The following is a 24,518-nucleotide window of genomic DNA, read 5'->3' as shown; positions in this document are numbered from 1 at the left end:
GCTTAGTACTTTTTCATTGTTTTTTTTTTTTAAAGAGAGAGAGACAGTGAGAGAGAGAGAGAATTTTTAATATTTATTTTTTAGTATTTGGCGGATACAACATCTTTGTATGTGGTGCTGAGGATCGAACCCGGGCCGCACGCATGCCAGACGAGCGCGCTACCGCTTGAGCCACATCCCTAGCCCTGTTTTTTTTTTTTTAAGTAATATCTTTATTTCATTTTTTTTAATGTGGTGCTGAGGTTTGAACCTAGTGCCTCACGTGTGCTAGGCCAGCGCTCTACCACTGAGCTACAACCCCAGCTCCACTTCTTCATTTTTTAAAGAACTCTTTGCACCCCCCCAAACCACAAGAATATTCTTGTTTTTACACAAATCTTCATCGCTTTATCTTCCACACTTGGATCTGCAGCTGCCTGGCACTGGTTTTCCTGGGTCACGGCATACTGTTTCATGTCCATATGGCCCTGGGGCCCAGTACCACGTCCTGCCAGGCAGGGCAGTGGCATCTGGTCACGTCTCAGAGGCACCACGTGTGTGTGAAGGAGCACACAACCAAGTCCCACACGGCCCACAGGGAGATGAAAAGACTGCAGGGATCTTGGGGCAGGAGATGACAGATCTATCACAGGCTTTTAGACAACTACCCGCCGTCCCTTGGAGAGGGAACACAGGGCCCCAGGGAGGCAGGAGGCCGCTCCAGGCTGGGGAGGGGAGCTGTGGGCAGGACTGGAGAGAGAGTCAGCAGGTTTGATGAGAACAAACCTCATAGGTCAGGTGGAGCTGACCCAGCCTTCAGAAGACAGCCCTTCCTTCATTCCCATGCCCTGTGAACCTTCCTGGTGGTGGCCTGCCTCAACACAGGGAGGAAGAATATGCCACGCTCACGACTCAGCTCTACTGTGGAGCCTCCATTACTGGCAGAGACAAGCACCTGGTCAGTGGGCCAAGTGATTGGGTGAAGAAGAGATGGCCAGACCTATCCAAGCAGCTGAGTCCCCTACTACACAGGAGGGAGTGGGTCAAGGAAGAGTGCTGTACCCCTGAATACCACTAGAGGGCATCAGGACTCCTCAGCGAAAAAGACAACCTTAAAGCCACTCTGCCTGGGGTCCCTGGGTCCTGACCCCTGCCATCCAGATAGGAGAGGGATAAGATGGAGGTTCCTGGGGGATTGCCAAGCCCTTTCCTGAAACCATGTGGTCCCTTTCAAGCCCTTGAACTTGAGACAGCTCTCAAAAGCAAGAGCTAACTTTCAATGAGCAACTAATGCATTCCATGCTGTCTTAGATACTCATTAAAGCTGGGCATAGTGGTGCGTGTCTGCAACCCAAGTGACTGGGGAGGCTGAGGCAGGAGGATCTCCAATTCAAAGCCAGCCTCAGCAACTTAGGCCCTAGCAATACCCTGTCTCAAAATTTTTTTTAAAAAATTAATTAATTAAAAGAGGTTGGGGATGTGCCTCAGTGGTTAAGAACACTTAGGTTCAATCCCTGGCACTAAATAAATAAATAAATAAATAAATAAATAAATAAATAAGCTTGGTAAAGGGTGGGCTTCTTCCTGTTGTTTTGAAATAGTTTTACTGAGGCATGATCATGCATAATAAACTGTAAATATTTAAAGTGTACTATGTGCTAGGCTTTGACATATGAATATACTCAGAAATCATGGCCATAATACAGAGAGATGACATCTCCTTTGCCCAAAGGTTCTTGTGCCCCTCTGTGATTCCTTCCTCCCTCCTAGGGAACCATCAGTCTGCTTTTCGTCACTACGAAGTGGCACATGCTTGTTCATACAGTAAAAAAGAGAACAGTATGCCTGGCGTTGCCATACAGTATTAAGACTCACCCATACTACTGCATATATCAAAATTTTAAAAAAATTAGTTGTAGATGGACACAATATCTTTGTTTTATTTATTTATTTTTTATGTGGTGCTGAGGATCAAACCCAGTGCCTCACACATGTGAGGCAAGCGCTCAGCCACTAAGCTACAACCCCAGCCCCATACCAAATTTTTTAAATGATAAATATTCTATTGTTGGATATATCACAATTTGCTACCACTAATTAATATGTTGGTGAACATTTGGGGTATTTATAAATGTTGGCTATTACTTATAAAGCTGTTTTGAAATTTGTGTGAAAGTTCGTGTATGAGTACAAGTTCTTGTTTCTTTGGGGTAAATACCTGGGAATGGATTGGCTACGTCATGTAGTGGCTATGCATTTATCTTTTTAAGAAACTGCCCAACTATTGCCAGTGTGTTTGCTTTTAGTTTTGTTTTGTTGCTTTGTTCTGTTTTATATATTTATATATATATATATTTTTTTTCAAGTTATAAATGGACACAATACTTTCTTTATATATGTGGTGCTGAGGATCGAACCCAGTGCCTGTATGTGCCAGGTGAGTGCTCTACCTCTGAGCCACAACCTCAGTCCTGGTTTTGTTTTGTAATGGTGCTAGGGATGAACCGGGTCCAGGTCAGGTGGTCAGGCGCTCTGCCACTGAGCCACCCCCACTGGCCATCCAGGATGGCTATACAGTTCCACGGTCCCCCAGTGGGGATGGAATGTTCCAGATGCCCAGTCCGTGGCCTGGCCAGTCTTGTCTGGTCATGCCAGCAGGTGTGCTGTGGTGTCTCCTTGAGGTTTAATTTGCCTTCCATGTGACATCCTGTGTGCTTTCCTGGATGCATTTGCCATTCATACGTCTTCTTTGGTGAAATAACTGACCAAATCTAATTTTCTTATTTAGGTTGTTTTTTTATGATTCAGCTTGAGGATTCTGTGCACACTCTGTTTATCAGTGTGTCTCCACCTATGGAATCAGCTGTCACTGACCAAACACCTGAGAACCAACTGAGAAGGAGGAAAGACTTCTTCAGAGACTTTGGTCCATGGCTACTAGGGCCCACTGCTTTGGACCCGCGTCAAGCTAGCATGCCATGGGAAGGAGCAAGTGCTGGAGAAGGTCTTTACCTCATGGCAGCCAGGAAGAAGAGACAGAGCAAAGGGCCGGGTTCCAGCAGACCCTCCTCCCCTGGGGCCCTACCTCCTGCAGGCCTCACCAGCTCCCATCAGTACTGCAGGCCTTTAGCAATGGGCCTTGGGGAGACCGTCACGGTCTAAAGGGCAGCACCCTGCGTGTGACTTGCGTGTTTCTCCCAGGCTGAGGCTTATGTTTTCATTTTCAACAGTGTCTCTTGGAAAGCAAGCGCGCGCGTGCACATAAGCCCAAAACCCAAGCTTGCTGGGCAAGTGCTCTGCCTTGAGTTACATTCCCAGCCTTCAAATTTTTACTTTTGATAAAGCCAGTTATTCAGCCTTTTTTTTTTTCCCATGCACTGTTCTGGTTTTGTATCTAAATTTTCTCCAGAAAGTTCTGTAGTTGGACTTTGCTCTGAGGGCTGTGTTCTATTTGGGTTAACCTGTGGTGGCATGAAGTGGGGTTAACTGGTTCAGACATGCACATCCAGTTGTCCCTGAGTCTCTCCCTGAAGAGACTTTCCTTTCCCACAGAAGGGTCTTTCCACCTCTGTCCAATGTCAGCTGACCACATTGTACACGGGTCAGTTTCCACCTCTGTCCATGTCAGCTGACCACATTGTACACGGGTCAGTTTCCACCTCTGTCCATGTCAGCTGACCACATTGTACACGGGTCAGTTTCCACCTCTGTCCAATGTCAGCTGGCCACATTGTACACGGGTCAGTTTCCACCTCTGTCCAATGTCAGCTGACCACATTGTACACGGGTCAGTTTCCACCTCTGTCCATGTCAGCTGACCACATTGTACACGGGTCAGTTTCCACCTCTGTCCATGTCAGCTGAACATATGTATATAAGGGTCAGTTTCTGCTTCAAGTACTGTGAAGAGGTGACTGTCTTCTCTTTTGCATTGTTCCCACAAGAAATCTGCTGTCACCCGTTGTTTTATTATTCCTCCTGAATGTGCCTGTTTTCTCTAGTTGCACTTTTCTTTCTCTTGGTTGCTTTTGGTGGGGGGGGGGGGTTCAAAGCTTTATTGGCACGTCATACAATTCCTCCACTTACACTTGACTCTCTGGTCCGAGTTGTGCAGCTCCATCAGGATGGGTTCTGCAGGGGTCCCCCCGCCAGCTCCAGCCAAGCACAGATTCACCTTCCATCATTGGCAAACTGGAAGGGTCATGTAAATGGGCGAGTGCCGTGTGGCCTTCGTGTCCAGTGCTCTTTCCTTGGCACATTCTCAGGCTCACCCAGTCTGCAGGGGTGCCAGTGCCTCACTTTCTTATTGTCACATACTATTTTATGGCAAGGACAGACCATATCCTGTGTCTGGGATGCTCCTCCCCTGGGCCTGGAATTTCCATGGTGCATCTCCTCCTAAGGCTGAGCTGGAGGCAGTTGCTCATGCTCAACCAGATGATGCCCAGGTGAGTCTCCATTTACTTTCAATTCTTCCTGGTCCACCTCAAGGAAAAAGCTTGGCCTTACCCTGGGCTGGATGGGAGAGCCGAGGCCAGGGCTCCACTGTACCTGGGGCCTTGAGAGGTCATGGGAAGGGATCAAGAATTGAGGGTGCACCCTTCGCTGTCACTTCGTCTCTGAGGCCCCAGAGCCACCCTTCCTGCTTTCATGAGTTCTAATGGACAGATCATAGAATCCCAGAGCCATGATTCTGACGAATGTTGCAACCGTGGGAGTCAGGATGAATCGCCTAAGAGCACTTCTGGCATATGACAGAGAAAATGCCAGGAGATGCTCAAGAGGCCAGCAAGGGAAGAAAATGATCCGAAGGGACTGCCAAAAGCAGTTGGCTCAGAGACAATAATAGGCACTGGGAAAAGCAAGTACTTCTCGGAAGCAAAGTGAGAAGGTGTCAGGACCCAGGAAGAAGAATGTGAATATCTGGAGCCACAGGTGGTGGGAAAGGAAGTATCTCGTGGTACATGAAGAGATCAGCTACCCTGAGGAAGAAGACTGACTCTCTTCAGGGATGTGACCTGCCTGTGATGAGAAGCAAAATGTGGTGACCTTTTTTATAGTCATGGGCATGGATCTGAACTCCTGACCTTCAGGTGTATAAGCAAGTTAAAGAAAGAATTCATAACACTAAAGATTTAAGCATAATTTATTCTTACTATCTGCTATGTATTCTTTGGAATTTTTCTTGCTATGTGCCCAGCAATCTGTTAGATATTAGAGTTTGTTGAGCAAAACATATATCTAATGTATATATCTGTGTGTATCCATGTGCCTATTTTCAAAACCAAATAGTGTTAGATATTCTCTGTATTGAACAGCACTACCTTGCCTTTGTTCCTGGTGGGACTAGCAAAGATGTAGGCATTTAATTAGAATTTTTTCTCTGCATTTACACACACACACATACAGAGTACCACATGGGCATCTCGTATCTTCTTTGTCCCACTGCTAAGTTGTCTGTCTGGACAAGTACCCCTCAGTCTGTTTCCTGTTCGACACGTGCTTCCTGCTGCAAACTTCCATCCCTCATTTATCCTGCATCTGTCATGAACAATCGGTAAACATTTGCCCCCATGTAGACATGGCATTGGGCTGTGGGGATGACCCAGGTGAGGATTGTTGGAGCAGGGGAAGCTTTGCCAGCTAAAGGCAAGATCCCCTGTGGCCATAGGAGGCCCTTGACAGCGAGGTGCACCCTCTTCCTGGGAGTGTCCTACCCTGACCTTCTCCTACCTATCCACACATGCCTCAGGCCCTTTACTCACAGTAGGGCCAGGCAGGTGAGCCTGAAGCCACCAGGTGGGTGCTGAGACCAGGCAGGATGTCAGCATCATCTCTGAGGTGACCATGGAGGTGGTTTGTTTAAAATATATTTTTTTGTTGTTGTCAATGGATCTTTTATTTATTTTTTTATTTGTATGCAATGCTGAGGATCGAACTCAGGGCATCACACATACCAGGCAGGTGCTCTACCACTGAGCTACACCCCAGCCCTGGACATTTGTTTTAATGCGTCTGTCACTGTGGCCCCCATATCCCACTTGGGCAAGACAGTGTGGTCAAGTGTGTCTGTGCAGAAGGGTGGCAGGACCACCTGAGAGGTTGTCTGCCTAGGGTAGGAGGCACAGTAATCACAGCAACTGATAACTGTGCACACAAGTCATAGGTTCACATTCACCTGGGGACTGTGAGTCCTCACCTGCCCTGATCCAGGGTGCCCCTTCAGTTACAGCCAGACGGGACCCCCAATGCTGGCAGGGGCGAGGCCACCAGGGCGCCAGGCTGTTCAGGCACTTGGGGAATCTGTGCCAGGTGAGAGTAGGCGGTAGCACCACCTGAGTTCTGCACATCACAGTGGCCACAGTGGCTGCTCCTACTTCACTCCCAGCAACCTCTTCCTCACTCCCATGGCCTCTGGAATCCCTTGGGCACGTTTTCTAACCCCTGGGGTCTGTACTGCTAATGCTACTTGCATGTATTCAGTAAATTACATAGAATTTATCAATATTGTTACTTATTGCTGCATAACAAAAATTTAGCAGCTTGGGGCTGGGGTTGTAGCTCAGTGGTAGAGCACTCGCCCAGCACATGTGAGGCCCTGGGTTCCATCCTCAGCACCACATAAAAATAAATAAATAAAATAAAGGCCCAACTACACTAAAAAAATAAATATTTAAAAAATTAGCAGCTCAAAGCAACAAATGCTATGGTCTCACAGCTTCTGTCACAGGAGTTCATGCTGAGGTGCTGGCACAGGGCTTGTCACGGTCAAGGTCCTATCAAGGGATTCATGTCTAAACCCACTGTCATGGCTATTGGCAGGAGGCCACTGCTGTCCAGTGCCCCTCCATCTATTATGTTGCTCTCTCCATGGAAAGGGCAGCTGGCTTCCCCAGAGCAGACAGGAAGGAGCCTGCAGCCTTGCCTTGAATGACAGCCCGTCCCCTCTCCAGGGCCCCACTGTTGCATAGGCCAACCTTGGTGCAATGGGATGTGGCCCATGGAGGAGACTATTGGAGGTGCCCAGGAGGCTGCCAGGCCAGGGCCCCAGTTTCCTTGATGTAGCCCAGGGGTTCCAGGGAGCAGAGGGAGAGCATCCAGGCACAGGTAGGACTGTAGGAAACAGACAGCCTTGGAGCAGGGATGCTAGGTGAGGGGAGGAGGGGGAGGGGGAACAGTGGGCCTCACCTCTCATAAACCAGGAATCCAAGCAGCCCCAGCCCGGACCCTGCCCCAATTTTCCAGTGCATGGAGTTTAATGGGCCTGGCCACTAACTTTTGTCACCATAGGGATAAGTTCTTCTCCAGATTTCAAATACCTATAATCTGTTGTCATTGTTCAGTCCCCCAGCCACAGGAGAGGACCCAGTTAGACCCACCACACAGGCAGGTAGCCTGCCGACAGTGCACCTGAATTGAGCACTTATTGACCCTTGGTCCAGTCCAGGCATGGGGCTGGAAGGGGGGCTGTTGGAGATGAACTGGGAGGGCCCTGACCAGTGCCCCTCCACCCAGAAAAGGGGACTCCATCTGTTATTCAGCAGGAAGCCTCTGTAAGACAAGAGCAAAGACATGAACAGCTGGGGGGGGGGGCAAGGAAAGACCCAAATATATAGAAGGGTAGGGAGGAAAGGAAGAGGCCCCCCGAGAGTGGGAACACCCTGCATTTGGGGGCGCTGCTCCCACTATGAGGGCAGCCCTGCAGAAAAGCACCTGATGAGGGTCTATATGGCCTCAGCCCACACAGTGGTGGTAGGAAACAGGGTCAAGCAGTGTCCTGGCTAGTGTGTAGAAAGGCTGAGACTCAGATGCAGGGGACTCGCTGCTCCTGAGCCCCAGCCACTCTCAGTTGCGAAGAAGGGGGGCAGCCTGGGAGACCCAGAACCACCCCTTTAGTGTCCCCTGCTGGGGACCCAGCTTCAGCCCAGGCCATGCTTCCTAGGACCTCCCTATTGACTCAAGAGAGACCCCAACTCCCATTCTGCACACTGTTTACACCAATTGATTAGCTCAGCATGGGCTGAGGTTGGAGAGACCCCAACTCCCATTCTGCACACTGTTTACACCAATTGATTAGCTCAGCATGGGCTGAGGTTGAGCTCACTGTTTTAAGCAGGTGCTAAGTTTGAAAGGACACAGGTGTGGCTGGCGGGAGAACAGTCCCACTGGACCCAGACAGCTGAAGAAGCCTGAAGCAGGGGAGTGGTCTGAGGTAGATAGAGAGTGGGGAGAAAATTGGGGAGGGGACTGAGTTCAAGGAATAGAGATCAGGAGGGTCTGCCCATCTGAGAATAAGGGTCCTGTGGAGCCAAAGTAGTCCCCGAAGGCTAACTGGTCCCCACCACAGAGATTCCTTTGGCAACAGTGCCCATAACAGATCCAGGAATCAAGAAGTAAGGGGCAGGGGCAGGGGTGGATGATGCTACTGCTTCTGGGGAGAGGGGGGCATCTGAAGCCCAACCTCACAGGTGGCATCCTGGTTGGCCTCCTCTTTTTGGCCACCCAGGCAGAGTCCTACTTTCCCTGCAGGGTGTCTGGAACCCAACTCTGAGCAAGTGGCCTCCCCTACCCACCACCAGTCTCAATTCCCAGCAGGAGCCCTACCCTCCCTGAACATCTCCCCTCCTCCAGTCACCCCTCTGCAGATCCCTCCAACCCTCCTGCCAAGGGCAGCCTCCACCTTCTCCTTCCACCCAGATCTAAAGGGAGCAGGGTCCCTGCATGTACCTACACCCAAGGGTACAGCAGCTGGACCACATGGTGACCTGCTGTTCAGGGGCACTGCCCCAGCCCCCGGGAGCCCAGGGAGGCAGGGAGGCAGAGAGTAGGGTGACTGTCTTGGTAGAGACTTGGAGGCTTCTGCCAGGTTCCATGGTCCTGTCCAGGAGGACCCAGGCGAACCCATGGGAAGAGGTGAGATAAGCCTGTGGTAGAGGGACTCACCTCCCTGATGGCCCATCCAGGCAGGTGCCAGGAAAGTGTCTGATGAATTCGGCCACCCTGGGAAGCAGGTCTGGGTACACCTTGCACAGGGCTCTGGAAGACTCCCTGCCGTCTGAGCTTGCGGCTGGACTACTCCCTCAAGCACCTGGAGCCCAGCCTCCAGCAGCAGCTCTGAGGGTAGCAGGACTGTGGCTGCAGGGGTGCACAGGGTGCGTGCCCAGTGTGGCCTGGCATTTCTGCTTGGTGACCTGAGTTGCATCCAAAGGCAGGGGCTCAGGATTCATAGAAGGAATGTCTCCTGAGTCCAGATTACCATCTGCCAGCCTCTCCCAGACACCCTTCCCTGCTGGGACCCCTACCAGTGCAGGCCTGGGGGTCGGCCTAGGTGGACGCGGGCGGCTTTGTGCTGAACCTTGAGCTTTCAAGGAAGAAGACAGTCCTCACCCCAGCGAAGGACAACTCCCGGGGAAACAAGGGCATGAAAAGGCGGATCTCTACCTCCCAGGGTCCGGGGAGAAGTTGGGATAAGTACCCTTAAAGAAAACTTGCCCAGTGATGCCGTGCGACCGCCTTCCAGTACTGAGATACATTCCGGGAAGCCTTCCTGCCTGCGCCGCCTGGGCACGCTTCCCATTCCCACCCCAGCGTCGCCGAGCGGGTCGCCCGCCCGACCGCGGACCAAAGCAATCCCCACGCTCCAGAGGCAGGGGCGGCCCCATAGCAGGCCCCGGCTGCGGGGCGGGCCGGAAGAGGACCCAGTCTACGAAAGGGCTGGGTCTGCGAGTAGGCGGGGCCTCGGAAAAGAGGCACCCACCGGCGCGTCTGCCCAGGGCCGGCGGCCGAGCCGCCAGAAGACCACCAACTTGGGCGCTCTGCGGGCCTGAACCAGGCTGTTCACAAAGACCACAAAACCACCCCAAGCCTCTGGAAATAAATACTCTCTGCTGCAGTCTTGGCCAAGGCCGCGGCCCTAGGACCCGCTGCAGTTCACTGTAGCCACGGCCTCCAGGGTCCGCTCCGGCCTGGAGAACCCATCCTGGAGGCGGCGGGAGGCGCCAGGGTCAGCCTAGGTGGCAGGAGCGGCGCGAACGCGGCCCCTGGGCGCAGCAGGGGAAAGGGGCCGTCGAACGAGCGCCGCAGCGGGCGGCCCGCGTAGACCTCGGACTCCGGTTCGTCTGCAGCGGCGGGCAGCGAGGCAGAGCGGCGCGAAGACCCCAGCTGGAGCAGGCAGGCTGCCAGGTGGCCGAGTAAGCGGGAGCGAACTTCGGCTGGGACACCCTCGCAGCCAGCCAGGAAGCGGGTCACCTCGGCCAGGCACTCGTTGAAGCCTGCACGGTACTTGCCCAGGACAGCGGGGTCCGAGCTGAGTGCGGCTGCGGGAGCAGCAGAGACCAGCTGTCGTGTCTAGGGCGGTGGCGCTGTGCGCCTCCCGCCCCCTAGCCGCTGCCACCCGCGCCTCACCTGTCACCTGAAAGCGACGCAGGTTTTGCAGATGTATCACCGTCATCTCCAGGATGTCGGCCTTCTCCAGCTTCGAATGACGGGAGCTCTGGGGGCAGGGACAGGGTGGTGGTCTGTAACTCAGCCACGTCCCATTCTGCTAGCCTCAGTCCTTGGATGCCCCCTTCTCGGCCCCGACTTACATCCTTCCTGACCGCGTCCAGGATGAGGGTCTTGAGCTGAGCAAGGCTCTGGTTGATGCGCGCTCGGCGCCGCTTCTCCATGATCGGCTTGGAGGACTGCGGGTCGGGCAGCGGCTGAGTCCCGCGTTCGGCCGCCCCTCCCCCAACCGAGCCCCCCACGCCTGGCGGGAACCCACCTTACGGTGCTCTGCCGCGCTGCGGGGTTTATCTGGGGTCGGGCTGGCGCTGGCCTGCGCTCCTGCCCACGGCGAGGCGCTCGGCTTCTCTGGGGTGTCTGCCGGCATCCTGCACCCGCGCTCTGGTGCCGGGCAGAGCGTTTGCGCCCTCTGGCGGGTTCCGGCCAAAAGCCCGCGAACCGGGACAGTGGCGGGCTATATAAGGCCGCACCGCCGCGGGGCCTGTGAACCTGGCCAGGCGTCCTTTCCCACGCTAGCGTTGGCCAATGGGCAAAGCGCCTCTCCAGCTCCGCTCCGCGGGCGTGCGACCCCGCCTCCCCAGCTGTCACTCACTGGCGCCTGCTCCGCCAGCCGGGACAGTGGGACCGCGACGCCCCGCTCTGGCCGGTTCCCGGCGCGAGCCAGGAGGGGTGCTCGGGCTGTAGGCTCACCTACCCGCCGCGTGGAAGCCGGAGTGCACTGGGGATGCGGTCCGTCGCGGCGGTGCAGTAAGTCTGAAAGGAAATTTCACAAGCCCCTCTAGGAGTGGGGAGCCCGACCTCCACAACTCCTCAGTCTGCAAATTTGTTCAGGCTGCACGTGTGCAGCATGTAGTGCAGGCCTGGGCCTCTAGGGACGTGAACCGAGCTTTGCTGGGACGAGAGAACCAACGCCAGCCACTGGGCTGGAAAGAGGTGACTGGCTGAGCTCGGCAGGCAGTTGGTGGCCTTGGGTGACACCAGAGGGCAATCTGATGTGGGCAGACTGGCAGTGTCTCAGGGTAATGACCCAAGCCAGGTAGAAGGATGTAATGGTGATGTGCCTTTCTTCTGAGGGCAATTGTTAGAAAGTTTCTGTCTGTGGCTTGCTGTTGTTTTCATTTTGAATCACACCATGGGCACTGCTTTTCTGTTTAGCACTCAGGGTCCCCAGCATACATGGCCTGACAGACGTCCTGCATCCATGGTGGAGGTTTCCTGAGGTCCTGGAGACCCTCCTAGTGCTCCCAGTCCAGTGGAGGAGGCCTGCCACCCACCAACAAAAAGCCAACACACTTTTGGAGAGACAGAAAGTGAGGGGTCGGCTGTGGTAGAGAATCTCCTTCCTCTGGGTGGTCCTGAAGCCTGCAGGATGGATTCTTCACGGGAAGGAAGCTCTGCAAGGTCCAGGTGGAGGGATTGGCATCCCCAGAATCCTAAGGGGCACCGGGGCCAAGAGAAGACTGGAAGTGTTCGGTAGGGCCAGCAGGGTCCTGGGGGCTTCTGGCCCAGGGAGAGGTCTGGAGAGCCAGTCCTTGGGGCCCCATCTGAAGCTGCCCCTCTGAGGTCAACCCTAGTCTGGCCCTAGTCTAGAGGAAGCACAGCCCCTGGCTTCACCTTGGGTAAGCCCTCTGGAATCCCAGCACTGAGCAGATAGTCCTCCGGTTCTCATGGGGCACTGAGGTGGGGTGGGGGGAGAGTCTGCCTATAACCCCTGAAGTCTACATGGGGTGCACCCTCTGCTTGGCTGTCAATCTGGAAAGTATCCCCGTGTCCACAGCATCCCCTTCTCCTGCAGGGAGTCTCCTCTGAGGGCCTGAGCCTGTTCCTGTGTTCTGGGCCTCTCCTTGGGAAGACAGAAATCAGGCACACGAGGGACCCAGAGTGAAGCGGAAGCCTGAGAGCAAGGTTCTCCCTGGTCTCTCTGTGTTCCCTACCTCTCCCCACAAGGCTCCTGCCCTTTGAACCTTTGGTTTCTCTTTTTACCCTAGAGTCCTTGGGAAAGACAAATGAGATCTTATCCCCAAAACCCATTGAGGGTGCCCAGCACGCAGTGAGCACTAGATTCTCACCAGCCGCAGCCCTGTTCCTTCCCCAGGTCTGGCCACCTCTGCTCTGCCTGAGTGCCCCCTCCTGCTGAAGAAAGCCCCCCGAGGACTGAGGGGCCTGTACAAACAGTCGCTAGCAAGAGTACATGAGCACCAGCTTTGTCACAGGCTGGGCCTGCTGTCCAGCTGCATCTCTCTGAGACTCTTCCCTTGTCCCTCTACTGTCCCTTCATTGCCTCTTGAATATGAACTTGACCTCTAAAGATCTTCCTGGGGGCGTTGGGCCTCCACTATGAGTAGGAAGGGAGGGTCCTGGGCTGCACAGGGTCATGGCGGTGATTCCCTTGTGTGGCAGACTGGGTTTTCCAAAAGGGGCACTGACCTCTTGCTCCATAACCTTGTGATGTGTCCCGGTGAGGACCGGGGCCTGGCAAGACATGACTTCTCAGGCTGAGGGTTTTTTTTAATATATTTTTTTTTTTTTTAGTTGTTGATGTTTAGTTCCTTATTTTATTTGTTTATATAGAGTCCTGAGAATCAAACCCAGTGCCTCACACACGCTAGGCAAGCACTCTACCACTGAGCCACAACCCCAGCCCCTAAGGCTTAATTTTAAAGGTGCTGTACACACCCACCTGGCTGCCTTGGGACATTTGCTGTTGAGACCTGGCCCCATGCTATGAGGAAGCCTTCCCTGGCCTGTGTGTGTTGCAGCTGGCACCCTGCCAGGGTCTGATGATACAACAATAACAAAAAATCAGTGTGTCCTACTCTCTTATTCAACAATGGAGCAGCTGGTGTCCTCAAACTCAGATGACACTGTTTGCCTGGAGATCTCATCAGACTCCATGCATGGATTAAGGATTTGGCCCCATTTTGGATGTCAGCCACCAGCTCCAGGGGTCTTACCTATGCTTCTGACCACCGGCAAAAATTCAGGGTTCCCACAACCCCCTCCTTGGTTCAGTTAATCTGTGCCAGTGGATCACAGAATGCAGGGAATCACACTCACTGGTTTATCATAAAGTGTACTCTAAGCCACGCAGATGAAGTGACACAGGGGAAGAGGGTGGAGAAGGGTCCTAGATCTTCCATGCTCTCCCTGGGCACTGTCCTCAGGAACCTCTAAGTGTTCATCTGGAAGCTCTCGGAATCCTGTCCTTGGGGGTTTGTTTGGTTGGGTTTGGTTGGTTGGTTACCAGGGATTGAACCAGGGGCACTTAACCACTGAGCCACATCCCCAGACCCATGTTTTCAGGGAGAGGGGACCTAAGTTCCTAGGGCCTTGCTAACTTGCTGAAGCTGGCTTTGAGCATGCCATCCTTCTGCCTCAGCCTCTGAGTCACTGGGATCACAGGTGTGGGCCACCATGCCTGGCTGTTTGGGTTTTAATGTAGGCTTCTCATGTAAGCATAATGGATTAGAGCATTGGTCAGTGGTGATCACCTGGACTTTCATCTGCTCCTCAGGGCCCCTCCTGAAGTTACCCAGGGGGTTACTAGCCAGCACTTGATATACAAAGACACATCACTCTTTAAAAAATGTTTTGTTGTTGTTGATGGACCTTTACTTTATTCATTTTTTTAAATATTTATTTATTTATTTTTAGTTTTCGGCAGACACAACATCTTTGTTGGTATGTGGTGCTGAGGATCGAACCGGGCCGCACGCATGCCAGGCGAGTGTGCTACGGCTTGAGCCACATCGCCAGCCCTACTTTATTCATTTATTTATAGGCGGTGCAGAGACTCAGACCCCGTCTTTCACACATGCTTGGCAAGTGCTCTACCACTGAGCCCCAGCCCAAGACACATTATTTTGAAGTTACAAGGTATTTTTCAACTTGTGTGCAAGGAGACAGAGATCAAATATGTACTTCACGGTATCATAAAGGCCTAGCTGACAGCCAACACCAGCCCTGTACATGCACCTCCACAGGACACCAGATGGTCCCAGCTGTAGCTGTGAGTGGCCAGCTCACACGTACCGAACCAGGAACCACACCTGGCAAAGCAGAGGCCCTGCATGCCCATTCCAGTATCAACCCACAGAAAAAGGCAGTATTTGGGGGTCATGGATTATGTAGCATTATGACTGGGACATTGGGGATGGACTGAATCCTGGACCCAGGGTCAGCGATCTTTCCCTCCTCCCTACTTCCTGTTCCAGCAGAGAGCAGATAAGAGGCAAAGAATCTGTAGTGGTCAGATAAGATTATGAACCAGCCAAATAGATCGTTCCTGGCTATTTGGAGCTGTCAGAGTGTAGGCACTTATTCTAGGCCAAGGTTCTGGCAGAGGCAGGTTCACAGTGTCCACTTGGATGTCAACTTTAATTGTTCAGCTTGGAGGGGGCCGTGTGTGGGCATCACAGGCTGGAGGAACCACACCATGCTAACCCTGGAGCACAGATATCTGGAAGATCCTGGCTGTGGTGATTTTCCTGGGCAAGGCTCCTGACAAGTGACCAGGTGACATGGGCAGGGTGATGTCATGTCCAGTCTTGGGGTACCCCTCCTTGTATGGGCCTCAGGTGAGGGCATTATGTCATTTGGTGCTCTGGGGTGTTCGATAAGCTCATGGGCCTGGTTTTTCCGATGTTTGGTACACCCTGGCACCCCTGTGCTTCTGATGAATTTGATAAGTTCACAGGGGTCATTCTCATAAGCATGGTGAATTCATTCATTTATTATTTTGAGCCTTAAGGCTGTGCCAGGCAGATGGTGGCTGTTTACTTGTAGAAACAAGGTGTGGAGTCATGCACCTCAGTCCTTGTACTCAAAACAGAGCAGCCTATGGCAACCACTGCTTCATGACTCGGAGTACTCAGGGTGGGCACAGCCTGGGGACTGCTGTTGTTCCGCTGCGGGGGGCTCGGAGCCGGGCAGAGCCTTCTCTCCATGGTGCAGCTTCCCCACTCCCGCTGGGCCGTGGCGCCTGGAGCGGGCAGGCTCCCCCCCATTGCCACTTCCTGACCAGACCTGTGTGGAAGGGCCCAGTGCTGACCCTGCGCCATGCTGCTCTTTCCTAGATACTCCTCCTGGCTCCCGCCGCTCTCCCAGCCCTGCTGTCACAGTCCTCGGGGACTCCACAGTCTTCACGATGACCTTCCCTCCCTCCTGGCTCGGTGTCCTCCTCGCTGGCCTTGTGCTGGCCAAGGTCCACTCCAACCTTAGGGTTGGGGTCCCCAACTACCTCCAGCCTGGCAGCCACCTCCCTCTCCTTTAGCCCTGAGAGGTGAGTCCTAGCAGAGGCCCCAGTGCAGTGTCCTCACGCTGGGCACCCTCTCCTCTCTTGTCAAGGGCACTTGTCTGCGGCCCTGTGGCTGCTGCTGCTGCGCTGCCCATCTGCTCCACCTGCCTTAAGACTAAGTGTCACATGGTTTAACAGCCACCTGCCATCTTCCTCTCACCCGGGGGCTCTGAGGGAGCCCAGGCTGCCTGAGGCCTCGCTCATGAAGTTGCTGTTGGCTGGGGGTCAACTGGACTGAGAGGGCACTGTGCCGGATGCTCAGGGCCGCATCACTGATGCTAGGCTCTCTAGCAGCTGCCTGGAATCCCGCCCAGCCTACCCTGCCTTCTCAGGGAGGCTCAGCCAACATACCAGGAGGGTAAAGTGGAGGTCGGGGTTCCAAACCCAATAGCAAAACTTCCAGCACATTCCACCAGTCAAAGTAGGTCAGACCAGATTCGAGGGTGGGACCCTCAAAGTGCTGTGCTGCAGCTGCGTGTATCACCCTGGCCTTGGTCACCCCCACAGCTGTGCCTCAGGTGGCCCTGATTTGCCCAGGCGTGACACTAGTCCTGGTCAACCCTGCTCCTGGTCCACTCTTCAAAGCCTCTGTCTCTTCAAAGTCCTTGGGCTGATCCTTTGTAGTTGAGGCAGGTGTTCCCTCCTTATGCCACTTATGCCTCTGCCAAACCCACCATTCTCAATGCCTTTCTGCCCAGTGACACCACCTTTCCTCAACTCTGGGTGGTGACAGTACCCATCAACACTCAGGCAGCCATTTGATGTCAAATATGATTTTCAAGGTCAAAGCAAGACTTTCAAGTAGTGTGAGCACATGTCCATGGTCTGTCTTGCTCATAGACCAGGAAACCAGCAGATGGGAGCCCCTGAGGATCCTCTTTACAGGCCCAAGCAGGCAGGGCTGCAGGAGTGGGACTGCTCAGGCCTTTCAGGGTAGCAAGACCAGCCTTTCCCTGGGACAGAACCTCACAACCACCTCACAGTGTGGGGGAAGAGGCTACTCCATGGCACACAGCATTGGTGAAGCCACCTCCAAGGCTGTTGGGGACAGGCAAGGAGGCTTTGCCCTGACCTCCAGGTCTGGAACGAAGCTACTCAACCTGTGGACTGTGAGCTTCACTAGCACTGTTTCCTGGGCAGGTGCCACAGGGGCCTCTCTCTCCTAGACAGAGCTCTGACCCCGGGGCGGGGGATGGCTGATCTGTCCTGGTAGCCTCCCCACCTGAGCACTCCCCTGTCGGTTGGGTATCTGAGAACCAGAGGCCAGACATGTCATTCTGTGGCAGGAACATGAGGGGGCCTGGTTTGGCCTTAGCCCAATTCTCGACTGCCTGTGGCAGTCCCCACAGTCCTGGGTCTGTACATGGGTCTGGATTTAGAAGACAGCTGACCTCGTGTCATGTCATATACTGAGGGCTCCTGCTCCCATCAGACCTGCAGCTCCTTCTCCTCCTCCTTCACGGGCCTGGTGGGTTTGAACTGTCCCATGCCTGCTCCTGCCAACTGCTTTTCACAGATTAGCACCACAGCCCTGGTCACAGACCTGTCTCCTCCTCCAGGTTTCTCTACAGATATCACCACCCTGTCCTGAGAGCCCTGTCCCCAGCCCAGGTCTGTTTTACTAAGAACCAGAATCCAGGTGGTTCTGCAGGGTCCACTGGGCTGCTGCATAGTGTTAAAAGAGGTCTCTTTCTTGCCCTGTACTACATCCTGCTCTCCCAAGAGGCCCATTGCTAGGGCTGCCTCTGGGAGGGGCTGTGCCAGCCCAGGGGGCCGTGAGGAAGGAGAGCTCTGGTCTGGCTGCGACCGCTCAGTCCTCCTGGTCCTGGTGAAGGGTCTGGTGAGCTCCTGGCTGCTGTTTAATCAGCCCGGCCTGGGAGCCCCACCCAGGTCTTGGCTGACACTTCCCTGGTCATTGTCCACTGGCTAAAAAGAAAGCTCTGTGCTCCAGTCCTGCAGCCATAGCATACCTGTAGCCCCTGCATCAGGAGGCCTGTGGGGAAGGCCCAGCCCCTCTGCCCAGAGACATGGGGTGACCTTTGAGCTGTGACCAAAGGCCACCAAGGGACACAGGGTCAGGTGTCTGGAGTCAGCCAGATGTCATCCAGAATGGTGGCCTCGGGTGGTGACCAGCCCACTAGGGAGACGGGGAGAGGGGTCTGGATCTGACGCCGGCAGACTTGCACTGGATGGGAGAATCTGGTCCCTTGTGCTTCTAGACTCTCAGTGAGGCCAGGTCCGGGCACTGTCATGAGGAAGGCTCTGTCCCCCCTGGAGTCCAGGGACACAGTCTGTGCATCAGGACCCCAGCCCAGCCCTGGTGAGGCTCACCCGCCAGAGGCACCATAACATCTCAGATAGGAATGTTCTTGAGTGGGCATGAAACCAGCTAGGATTAGGTAGAGGAAGAAGCAAAAGCAGACTCCTGGTGCCTGCTGTGCAGACAGCATTCACCACATTGTCAGGGCTCTCCATGGCCATGACAGGAACACCATGTCAGACCAGATGAGCCTGGAGGCTCTAAATGCTGATTTATGGTCAATAAAATATTTAGGTTTATGCTTTCAGGCAGACAGTCGGGATGGTGCTTGCTCTCACCCTGAGTAAAAATCAGAATGATCTTGAGAACATAAGATCCAGCACATGTGTATAGGTTAACAAAGATAGATATATTAGATGTAATTAGATGTATTAGGGATTCCACTCCTTCACACAGTGTCCTCTGCATGGCTAGGGGCAGGCACAGCAGTGAGCAGGCTGTAGAGGGAGGAGAGGCTCAAGCCGCTGAGAAGTGAATTGCAGGGCTGCTGAAGGCCATAGGCACAGGCAGAAGTAGAGGAGAAGAGAAGTAACTGGGGTAAACCCCTTCTCTATGGACCCCCCTGTGGTCCTCAGCTTTGCAACACTGTGACAAAATACCTGACCCAGTCAACTTAAAAGGAAGACAGGTTTATTTTGGCTCAGGGTTCAGAGGTTTCAGTCCGTGGTCCCTTGGCTCTGCAGCCTTTGAGGAAGCACATCGTGGCAGGCATGGGGGAGAGCTGCTCACCTCATGGTAGTGCAGAAGCAGAGAGAGGAGGGGCCAGGGTACCAGGGCCCTTCCAAAGCAGCCCTGTCTCCTACTTCCTCCCACCAGGGCCCAACTCCTAAAGATTCTACCACCTCCCAGTAGTGACATGGGCTGGGGACTGAGCTGTCAATGTGTGGCCATTCCAGATCCAAACCCTAGCAGCCTTGTTCTGGACTTTTGATATCCTTAGTCTCACAGCAGGTGGCTTGTTTCATTCAGGACTGTGGTGTGCTGTGACAGAAGCTGGTTCCTTGTCCTGGCCGAGTAATACTCCATGTGTGTGCACACACCACATTTTCCTTGCCTATTTATCTGTTGATGGACATTTGAGTTGTTTCTACCTGTTACCAATTGTAAAAAAATGCTGGTGTTCAATTCTTTTGGATATGTACTCAGGAATGGAATTGCTGGGTTATATGATAATTGTCTGACATTTTGAAGGACAACCGGCCTGTTCTGCACTGCGGCTTTCACACTATGAGCAGCAGTGCCAGGGCTCCGGGTTCTCCAGGTGCTTGTCAATGCTCATCACTGCTTCTGTTACTGGTATCCTGCTGGGGCAGGACAGTAACAGGCTCACTGTGCCATTGAGCCATATGCCCACATCCCTCTTTATTTTAATACAGGTCTTGCTAAATTTCCATGCTGGCCTCCAACTTGCAATCCTCCTGCTTTAGCCTCCTGAGTAGCTAGGATTACAGGTGGGTGCCAGCACACCACCATGTCTGGCTCAGACTGGTTGTGGTTTGCATTTCCCTAAAAATTAATGAGTGAGTATGTGTGCACACGTGTTTGTGTATGTGTGTTGCTGGGGATGGAGCCCAGGGCCTTATGTAGACTAGGTGAGCATTCTGCCACTGAGCTACACACCAGCCCTTTTTGCTGGCTTGGAGATTGAGTTGAGCTGTTTGTCCTGCTGGTGTGTGGTAAGAGTTGTTTTTGTTTGTTTGTTGTACCAGGAATTGAACCCAGTGGCACTTAACCACTGAGCCATATCCCCCTAATAAGACTCAATTTAGGGCTGGGGCTGTAGCTCAGGGGCAGAGCATTTGCCTAGCATGTGTGAGGCACTGGGTTCTATCCTCAGCACCACATTAAAAAAATAAATTAAATAAAGGCATGCTGTTCATCTACAACTATAAAAATTTTTTAAAAGACTCAGTTTATTTATATATAACATGGAGTTAATTACTCTTTGCATAGTCATTGAATAAAGTTAAATTATGTATAAGTAGGTCCCAATATCAAGGCTACCTCATGGTAGGAACACTTTTTGTTGGTGGGGGGGGTACCAGGGATTGAACTCAGAGTGCTTAACCACTGAGCCACATCTTCAGCTCTATTTTTTTTTAAATAGAGAGAAAGAGAATTTTTTAATATTCATTTTTTAGTTTTCCGTGCACACAACATCTCTATTTTACTTTTCTGTAGAGCTGAGGATCAAACCCAGCGCCCCACGTATGCCAGGCGAGCGCACTACCACTTGAGCCACATCCCCAGCCTTTCAGCTCTATTTTGTATTTTATAGAGAGAAAAATTCTCACTGAGTTGCTTAGGGCCTTGCTTTTGGTGAGGCTACCGTTGAACTCGCAATCCTCCTGCCTCAGCCTCCCAAGCCACTGGGATTACAGGCCTGTGCCACTATGCCCACCCAGCCCTTTTTAATATTTTATTTAGAGACAGGGTCTCGTTGAGTTGCTTAGTGCCTTGCTAAATTGCTGAGATTGGTTTTGAACTCGTGATCCTCCTGCCTCAGCCTCCTAAGCCACTGGGATTATAGCTGTGTACCACTACACCCAGTTGTAAGAGCTCTTTATATATCCTGGATAGTGGACTCTTAGATAAATGATTTGAAACATTTCATCCCAGACTGTGGGTTGTCTTTTAACTTTCTTTTCTTTCTTTTTTTGTCTTTTAACTTTTTTGATAGTGTCCACGAATTAATTTTTGTACAAAATAAGATACATTTCTTTTTTTTAAATCTTTAATATTTATTTTTCAGTTTTCAGCGGACACAACATCTTTGTTGGTATGTGGTGCTGAGGATCGAACCCGGGCCGCACGCATGCCAGGCGAGCGCGCTGCCGCTTGAGCCACATCCCCAGCCCCAAGATACATTTCTTTCACTAAGAAATAATCTGAACAAATATTGTCCTAAACCAATGGTTATCTCTGGGTAATTTGGATTTTCCCTATCTTATGATTTTTTTCCAGATTAATCATGGTGAAAATTTCCAAGCTAACTAATTTGTAAACTGGTAAATGGAAAGTGAAAGTTATCAGTCATTAGTTCATGTTACTATGACTCTTGTGCATCTTGTAGGCAGACTGAGTGCTGGACATTTACGAGCTTCTGAATGCACACCCTGGTGGAGCCTTGGGAGGCAGGGACGGGGTCCTGGCCCTCAGGTCCTGTTGAGAGCCAGGCCCTCCAGAGTACCTCCCTGTCATTCTGTCTTGTTTCTTCACTCACGCTGGGGCACGCACTGGGAAAAGGAAACCGAAACTGAAGGCTACCAGCCACTGGTGTGGGCTGTGGGAGGCTCCGCCCTCTGACGTGTGTAGCTTAGACTCATAAATGGACTGTGGAGCAGCTAGAGGGGAGAGGAAGCCAACTCCTGAGCCCTTGAGGTGGACCAAGCACTGGAGACCACGGCCATGGTGAGGCAGATGGCACAGTGGGGCAGCTGGGCTGCTCCAGCCCACTTTCCTCCCTCCCCTTGCTGGGGTCTCCCAGCAGCAGAGCACCCATTGCCAAGCCCTGAGCTTGGCCGGGTTCCCAAGTGTGAGGAGAGGGGATGGGCCCACAGGGGGACGCAGAGGGTGACAGGAGGAACGTGGAGGCTGTGGGAGACTGGCCTTCCTGTGCACAGTGGGTGGAGGAGGCAGCCAGCAGAGAACAGCACCCAGGGCCTGTGGCCAGTGTGGGGAGCCCAACCTCTGTGATGCCCGCAGGGCTGGAGCCTGAAGGTGAAGATGCTGGGGGGCGAGGAGCTCCAGGTGCCCCTGAGTGACTCCGCCATGCTGTTGGAACTGAAGCAGCAGATTTCCCAGAAGATTGGCGTGCCTGCCTTCCAGCAGCACCTGGCCCTGCCCAGTGGACCCGTGCTGCAGGACAGGGTCCCTCTCACCAGCCAGGGCTTGGCCTCTGGCAGCACAGTCCTACTGATGGTGCAGAACTGTGACAGCCCCCTGAGCATCCTGGTGAGGAACGACAAGGGCCGCACCAGACCCTACAGCATCAGGCTGACGCAGAAGGTGGCGGAGCTCAAGCGGCAGGTTGGCCAGCAGGAGCACATCCAGGAAGATCTGTTCTGGCTGAGCTTCGAGGGGAGGCCCATGGAAGAGCCGCAGCTGCTGGGGGAGTATGGACTCACCCCTCAGAGCACTGTGTTTCTGAACCTGCGCCTGCGCGGGGGCGGGGCCCAGAAGAAGAGAGGAGCCCCAACCAGGATCAAGTGCTAGGAATAAAGATGATGTAAAGGATAAACTGCCTTCTGTCTGTCTGCCTGATCTCCCCCTCTCTCTGCTGATGAATTAGGAGGGACGAGGTTTGAGAGAGAACCAGGCCTGGGTGACAGGCCTGGGGAGAAGTCAAGGGACCAGGTGTCACAGAGCCTAGTGGTCTCCACTGTGACTCTTCTCCCAGAAATTGAAGGGAGACCTACTTCCACACCTCCTGGGGTCAAGGGGTCATATCTAAAGAATGATAAAGAGACACATTGGCTGGGGCTGCCTGGCCAGGCTGAGCCACAGACTCACAATGGCTCCACTTTCACATTTGGGTGGGCAGAATTAGGGAGGAACAGGTCAGGCCAGGTCAGGTTCCACAGGCCACAGTGTGTGGCTCCCTGGGATCAGCCCCTCCCAAAGCCCTGGAAGCAGTGAGGGTGGGTCCTTAGACCTGTGGGTGGGAGGGCAAGGGAGCCTCTTGCACAACACTGGGGGCTGCAACCTGCCCACCTGCTTTGTCCTGCCTGCAGTGAGGTGGGGATGGATGAAGGGGGCATGTGTATCCTCCAGAGAAATGCCTAATGAAGAGGCCAAGTGCAGCAGGCCGGGAATTGGTGGTTTACCCTGTCCACCAGGAGAGCATGTCCCAGACCTCCCCGGATGAGCCAATTCACTCCCTTCTTCTGGAAATGCTTCTTTCAGTCTTTTTCTCCTGTACCAACTTACCCAGTGAGTTCCACAGGAGCCAGGCCGGGCACCTAGGATCCGGGTACGGAAGAATGTGCACCTCTCTGGTCCCTGGACCACTACCTTGGGGGCACTTGGACCTTAACTTTCAAATGCCTCAGGATGATTTGGCTGGAGGCCCAGAAGACCACTTTTGGGTGCATGGGATGCAGATCTAAGACCGCCCAGGTCCCCCTTTTGCCATGCTGCAACAAAGCAAGTGTAAGTACAGATCCTTGGAGTCACTTTCTCCCGGAATCCCCCACCAGGGCCAAAGTGGGCTGGGGTCCTCCTCTGGGGGAGTGTCTACCACCCACCACTCAATGCCTCTGGCTCAGAAACCTGTGCCTCGCACACTGCAGATCCAGTTCTGAGAGGACAGAACGGTGTCCTTTCCCTCCATCTTCAGCTAGGCCGGGCTCTAGCTTGGACTCTCTGAGCCTCACCTATCCAGGGTAAGCTGGAGAGAGCGGCCTGGAGCGGCGAGGGGGCGTGTCTGGCGCCCAGACAGGACCACCAGCCGATGGACAGCAGGGGGCGCCCCGCTCCCTCGCGGCCAGGCCGCGATGCCCGGGCGGGAGGTGGGCGGGTCTGCGCGCCGCTTCCGTCAGTCACCGCCCGCACCGGTCCGCCGTTGGGGGGCACGGCCTGCTGGGGACGCCCCCGCGCCCTAGTGAGCAAGAGTCTGGACCCCGAAAGCTCGGTCGCGGAACCCAGCTGGAGGGACCACTCCCCCGCCGGGGGAGGGGCAGGCCAGAGGGCCGAGGGGCCGCGGGTCCGGACTCCAGCAGCCTCTCTTTCGGCCCAGTTGTCTCCGCGAACCCCTTGGAAGTCCAGTCACGTCGCCTCTAGATTATGCATTAACCCGACTTCAGCCGCATTTCCTGGGGGGGACGACCGCGCAGGCGGGGGAGGGGCGTCCGCAGGGGTGAAGCACAGCAGAAAGCCCTGGGCCCGCCCTGCCCCGCCCCCGGCCTGCCTAAGTCCCCGGACGGTCTCACCGCCACCCGGCGCGACGTAGCGCCCCCACCCCCGGCCTCCGCCCGGCGCCGCTGTCCCGGTGCTTTGTTCGCGGCCGGCGCGGGTCGCAGGGCGCCGGGCGGGCGGGGCGGGCCCCGTGGGGGAGGGGCAGCGCTGCCCGGCCCCGCCCCCGCCCCGCCCCCGCGCCGCCCGCGCTCCAGCCGCCTCCCGGGGCTGCGTCCCGTCCTGTCCAGTCCGGTCCCCAGCGCGGCCCGGCCCGCGCGCTCTCCCGGCCGCCTTCCGCCGTCCTCGGCTGCGCCATGGCCAGCCTGCGGCCGTCCGGCCCGGCTCCGATGCGGCCACTGCTGCTGCTCTTGGTGGTGGCCGCGCACACCCTGCCCATCGCCGGCGGGACGTGCCCGGAGCGCGCGCTGGAGCGGCGCGAGGAGGAGGCGAACGTGGTGCTCACCGGCACGGTGGAGGAGATCCTCAACGTGGACCCGGTGCAGCACACGTACTCTTGCAAGGTGG

At 54.2% G+C, this 24,518-nt stretch overlaps 3 protein-coding genes across 11 annotated transcripts in view; 2 read left to right on the top strand and 1 right to left on the bottom strand.

Annotated features, from left to right (window-relative positions):
- Nucleotides 1-3,305: 3,305 nt before the first annotated feature.
- HES4 (hes family bHLH transcription factor 4) lies at nt 3,306-10,879 on the bottom strand. Of its 4 annotated transcripts, none has more exons than XM_081306280.1 (6): nt 10,747-10,879; nt 10,566-10,661; nt 10,384-10,471; nt 8,923-10,295; nt 3,825-7,530; nt 3,306-3,592 (listed from the first exon to the last, which is right to left on the bottom strand). In XM_081306280.1, the coding sequence occupies exons 2-4, from the start codon at nt 10,644-10,646 to the stop codon at nt 9,910-9,912; spliced, it is 555 nt and encodes a 184-aa protein (XP_081162406.1). In that variant the 5' UTR covers nt 10,647-10,661; nt 10,747-10,879; the 3' UTR covers nt 3,306-3,592; nt 3,825-7,530; nt 8,923-9,909. The 4 variants fall into 4 exon arrangements, with proteins under 4 accessions (XP_081162406.1, XP_081162404.1, XP_081162405.1 ...); XM_081306278.1 differs by having other exon boundaries at nt 10,742-10,875; XM_081306279.1 differs by having other exon boundaries at nt 10,384-10,661.
- Nucleotides 10,880-11,104: 225 nt separating this feature from the next.
- Nucleotides 11,105-22,448, top strand: ISG15 (ISG15 ubiquitin like modifier). 3 transcript variants are annotated; one of them, XM_081306281.1, is made up of 4 exons: nt 11,105-11,229; nt 19,475-19,549; nt 21,345-21,509; nt 21,804-22,448. In XM_081306281.1, the coding sequence occupies exons 3-4, from the start codon at nt 21,507-21,509 to the stop codon at nt 22,311-22,313; spliced, it is 513 nt and encodes a 170-aa protein (XP_081162407.1). In that variant the 5' UTR covers nt 11,105-11,229; nt 19,475-19,549; nt 21,345-21,506; the 3' UTR covers nt 22,314-22,448. The 3 variants fall into 3 exon arrangements, with proteins under 3 accessions (XP_081162407.1, XP_081162409.1, XP_081162408.1); XM_081306282.1 differs by lacking the exon at nt 19,475-19,549 and having other exon boundaries at nt 11,110-11,229; XM_081306283.1 differs by lacking the exons at nt 19,475-19,549; nt 21,345-21,509 and having other exon boundaries at nt 11,107-11,229.
- Nucleotides 22,449-24,171: 1,723 nt separating this feature from the next.
- AGRN (agrin) overlaps nt 24,172-24,518 on the top strand; it is a 31,634-nt gene continuing 31,287 nt past the window's right edge. For all 4 annotated transcript variants that reach the window (XM_081306266.1, XM_081306267.1, XM_081306268.1 and 1 more), the window contains exon 1: nt 24,172-24,514. In XM_081306266.1, the coding sequence (XP_081162392.1) occupies nt 24,308-24,514 (207 nt within the window). In that variant the 5' untranslated portion in view covers nt 24,172-24,307. The remainder of the gene's footprint in view (nt 24,515-24,518) is intronic.

The sequence above is a fragment of the Spermophilus citellus genome (genome assembly GCF_964194105.1).
Source record: "Spermophilus citellus genome assembly, chromosome: 9".
NCBI lineage: Eukaryota > Metazoa > Chordata > Mammalia > Rodentia > Sciuridae > Spermophilus > Spermophilus citellus.
Note: the sequence above shows the minus strand (reverse complement) of the source record. Positions and strands in the feature narration are given on the sequence as shown.

What these genes read in the sequence shown, in the direction of transcription:
- HES4 (XM_081306277.1), bottom strand. Translation starts at nt 10,849, where the DNA reads ATGCCGGCAGACACCCCAGAGAAGCCGAGCGCCTCGCCGTGGGCAGGA. An exon ending in GCGCGGCAGAGCACCGTAAG is followed by an intron (nt 10,662 to 10,741) that starts GTGGGTTCCCGC and finishes CCCGACCCGCAG; the next exon opens with TCCTCCAAGCCGATCATGGA. An exon ending in GCGTCGCTTTCAGGTGACAG is followed by an intron (nt 10,296 to 10,383) that starts GTGAGGCGCGGG and finishes CTGCTCCCGCAG; the next exon opens with CCGCACTCAGCTCGGACCCC.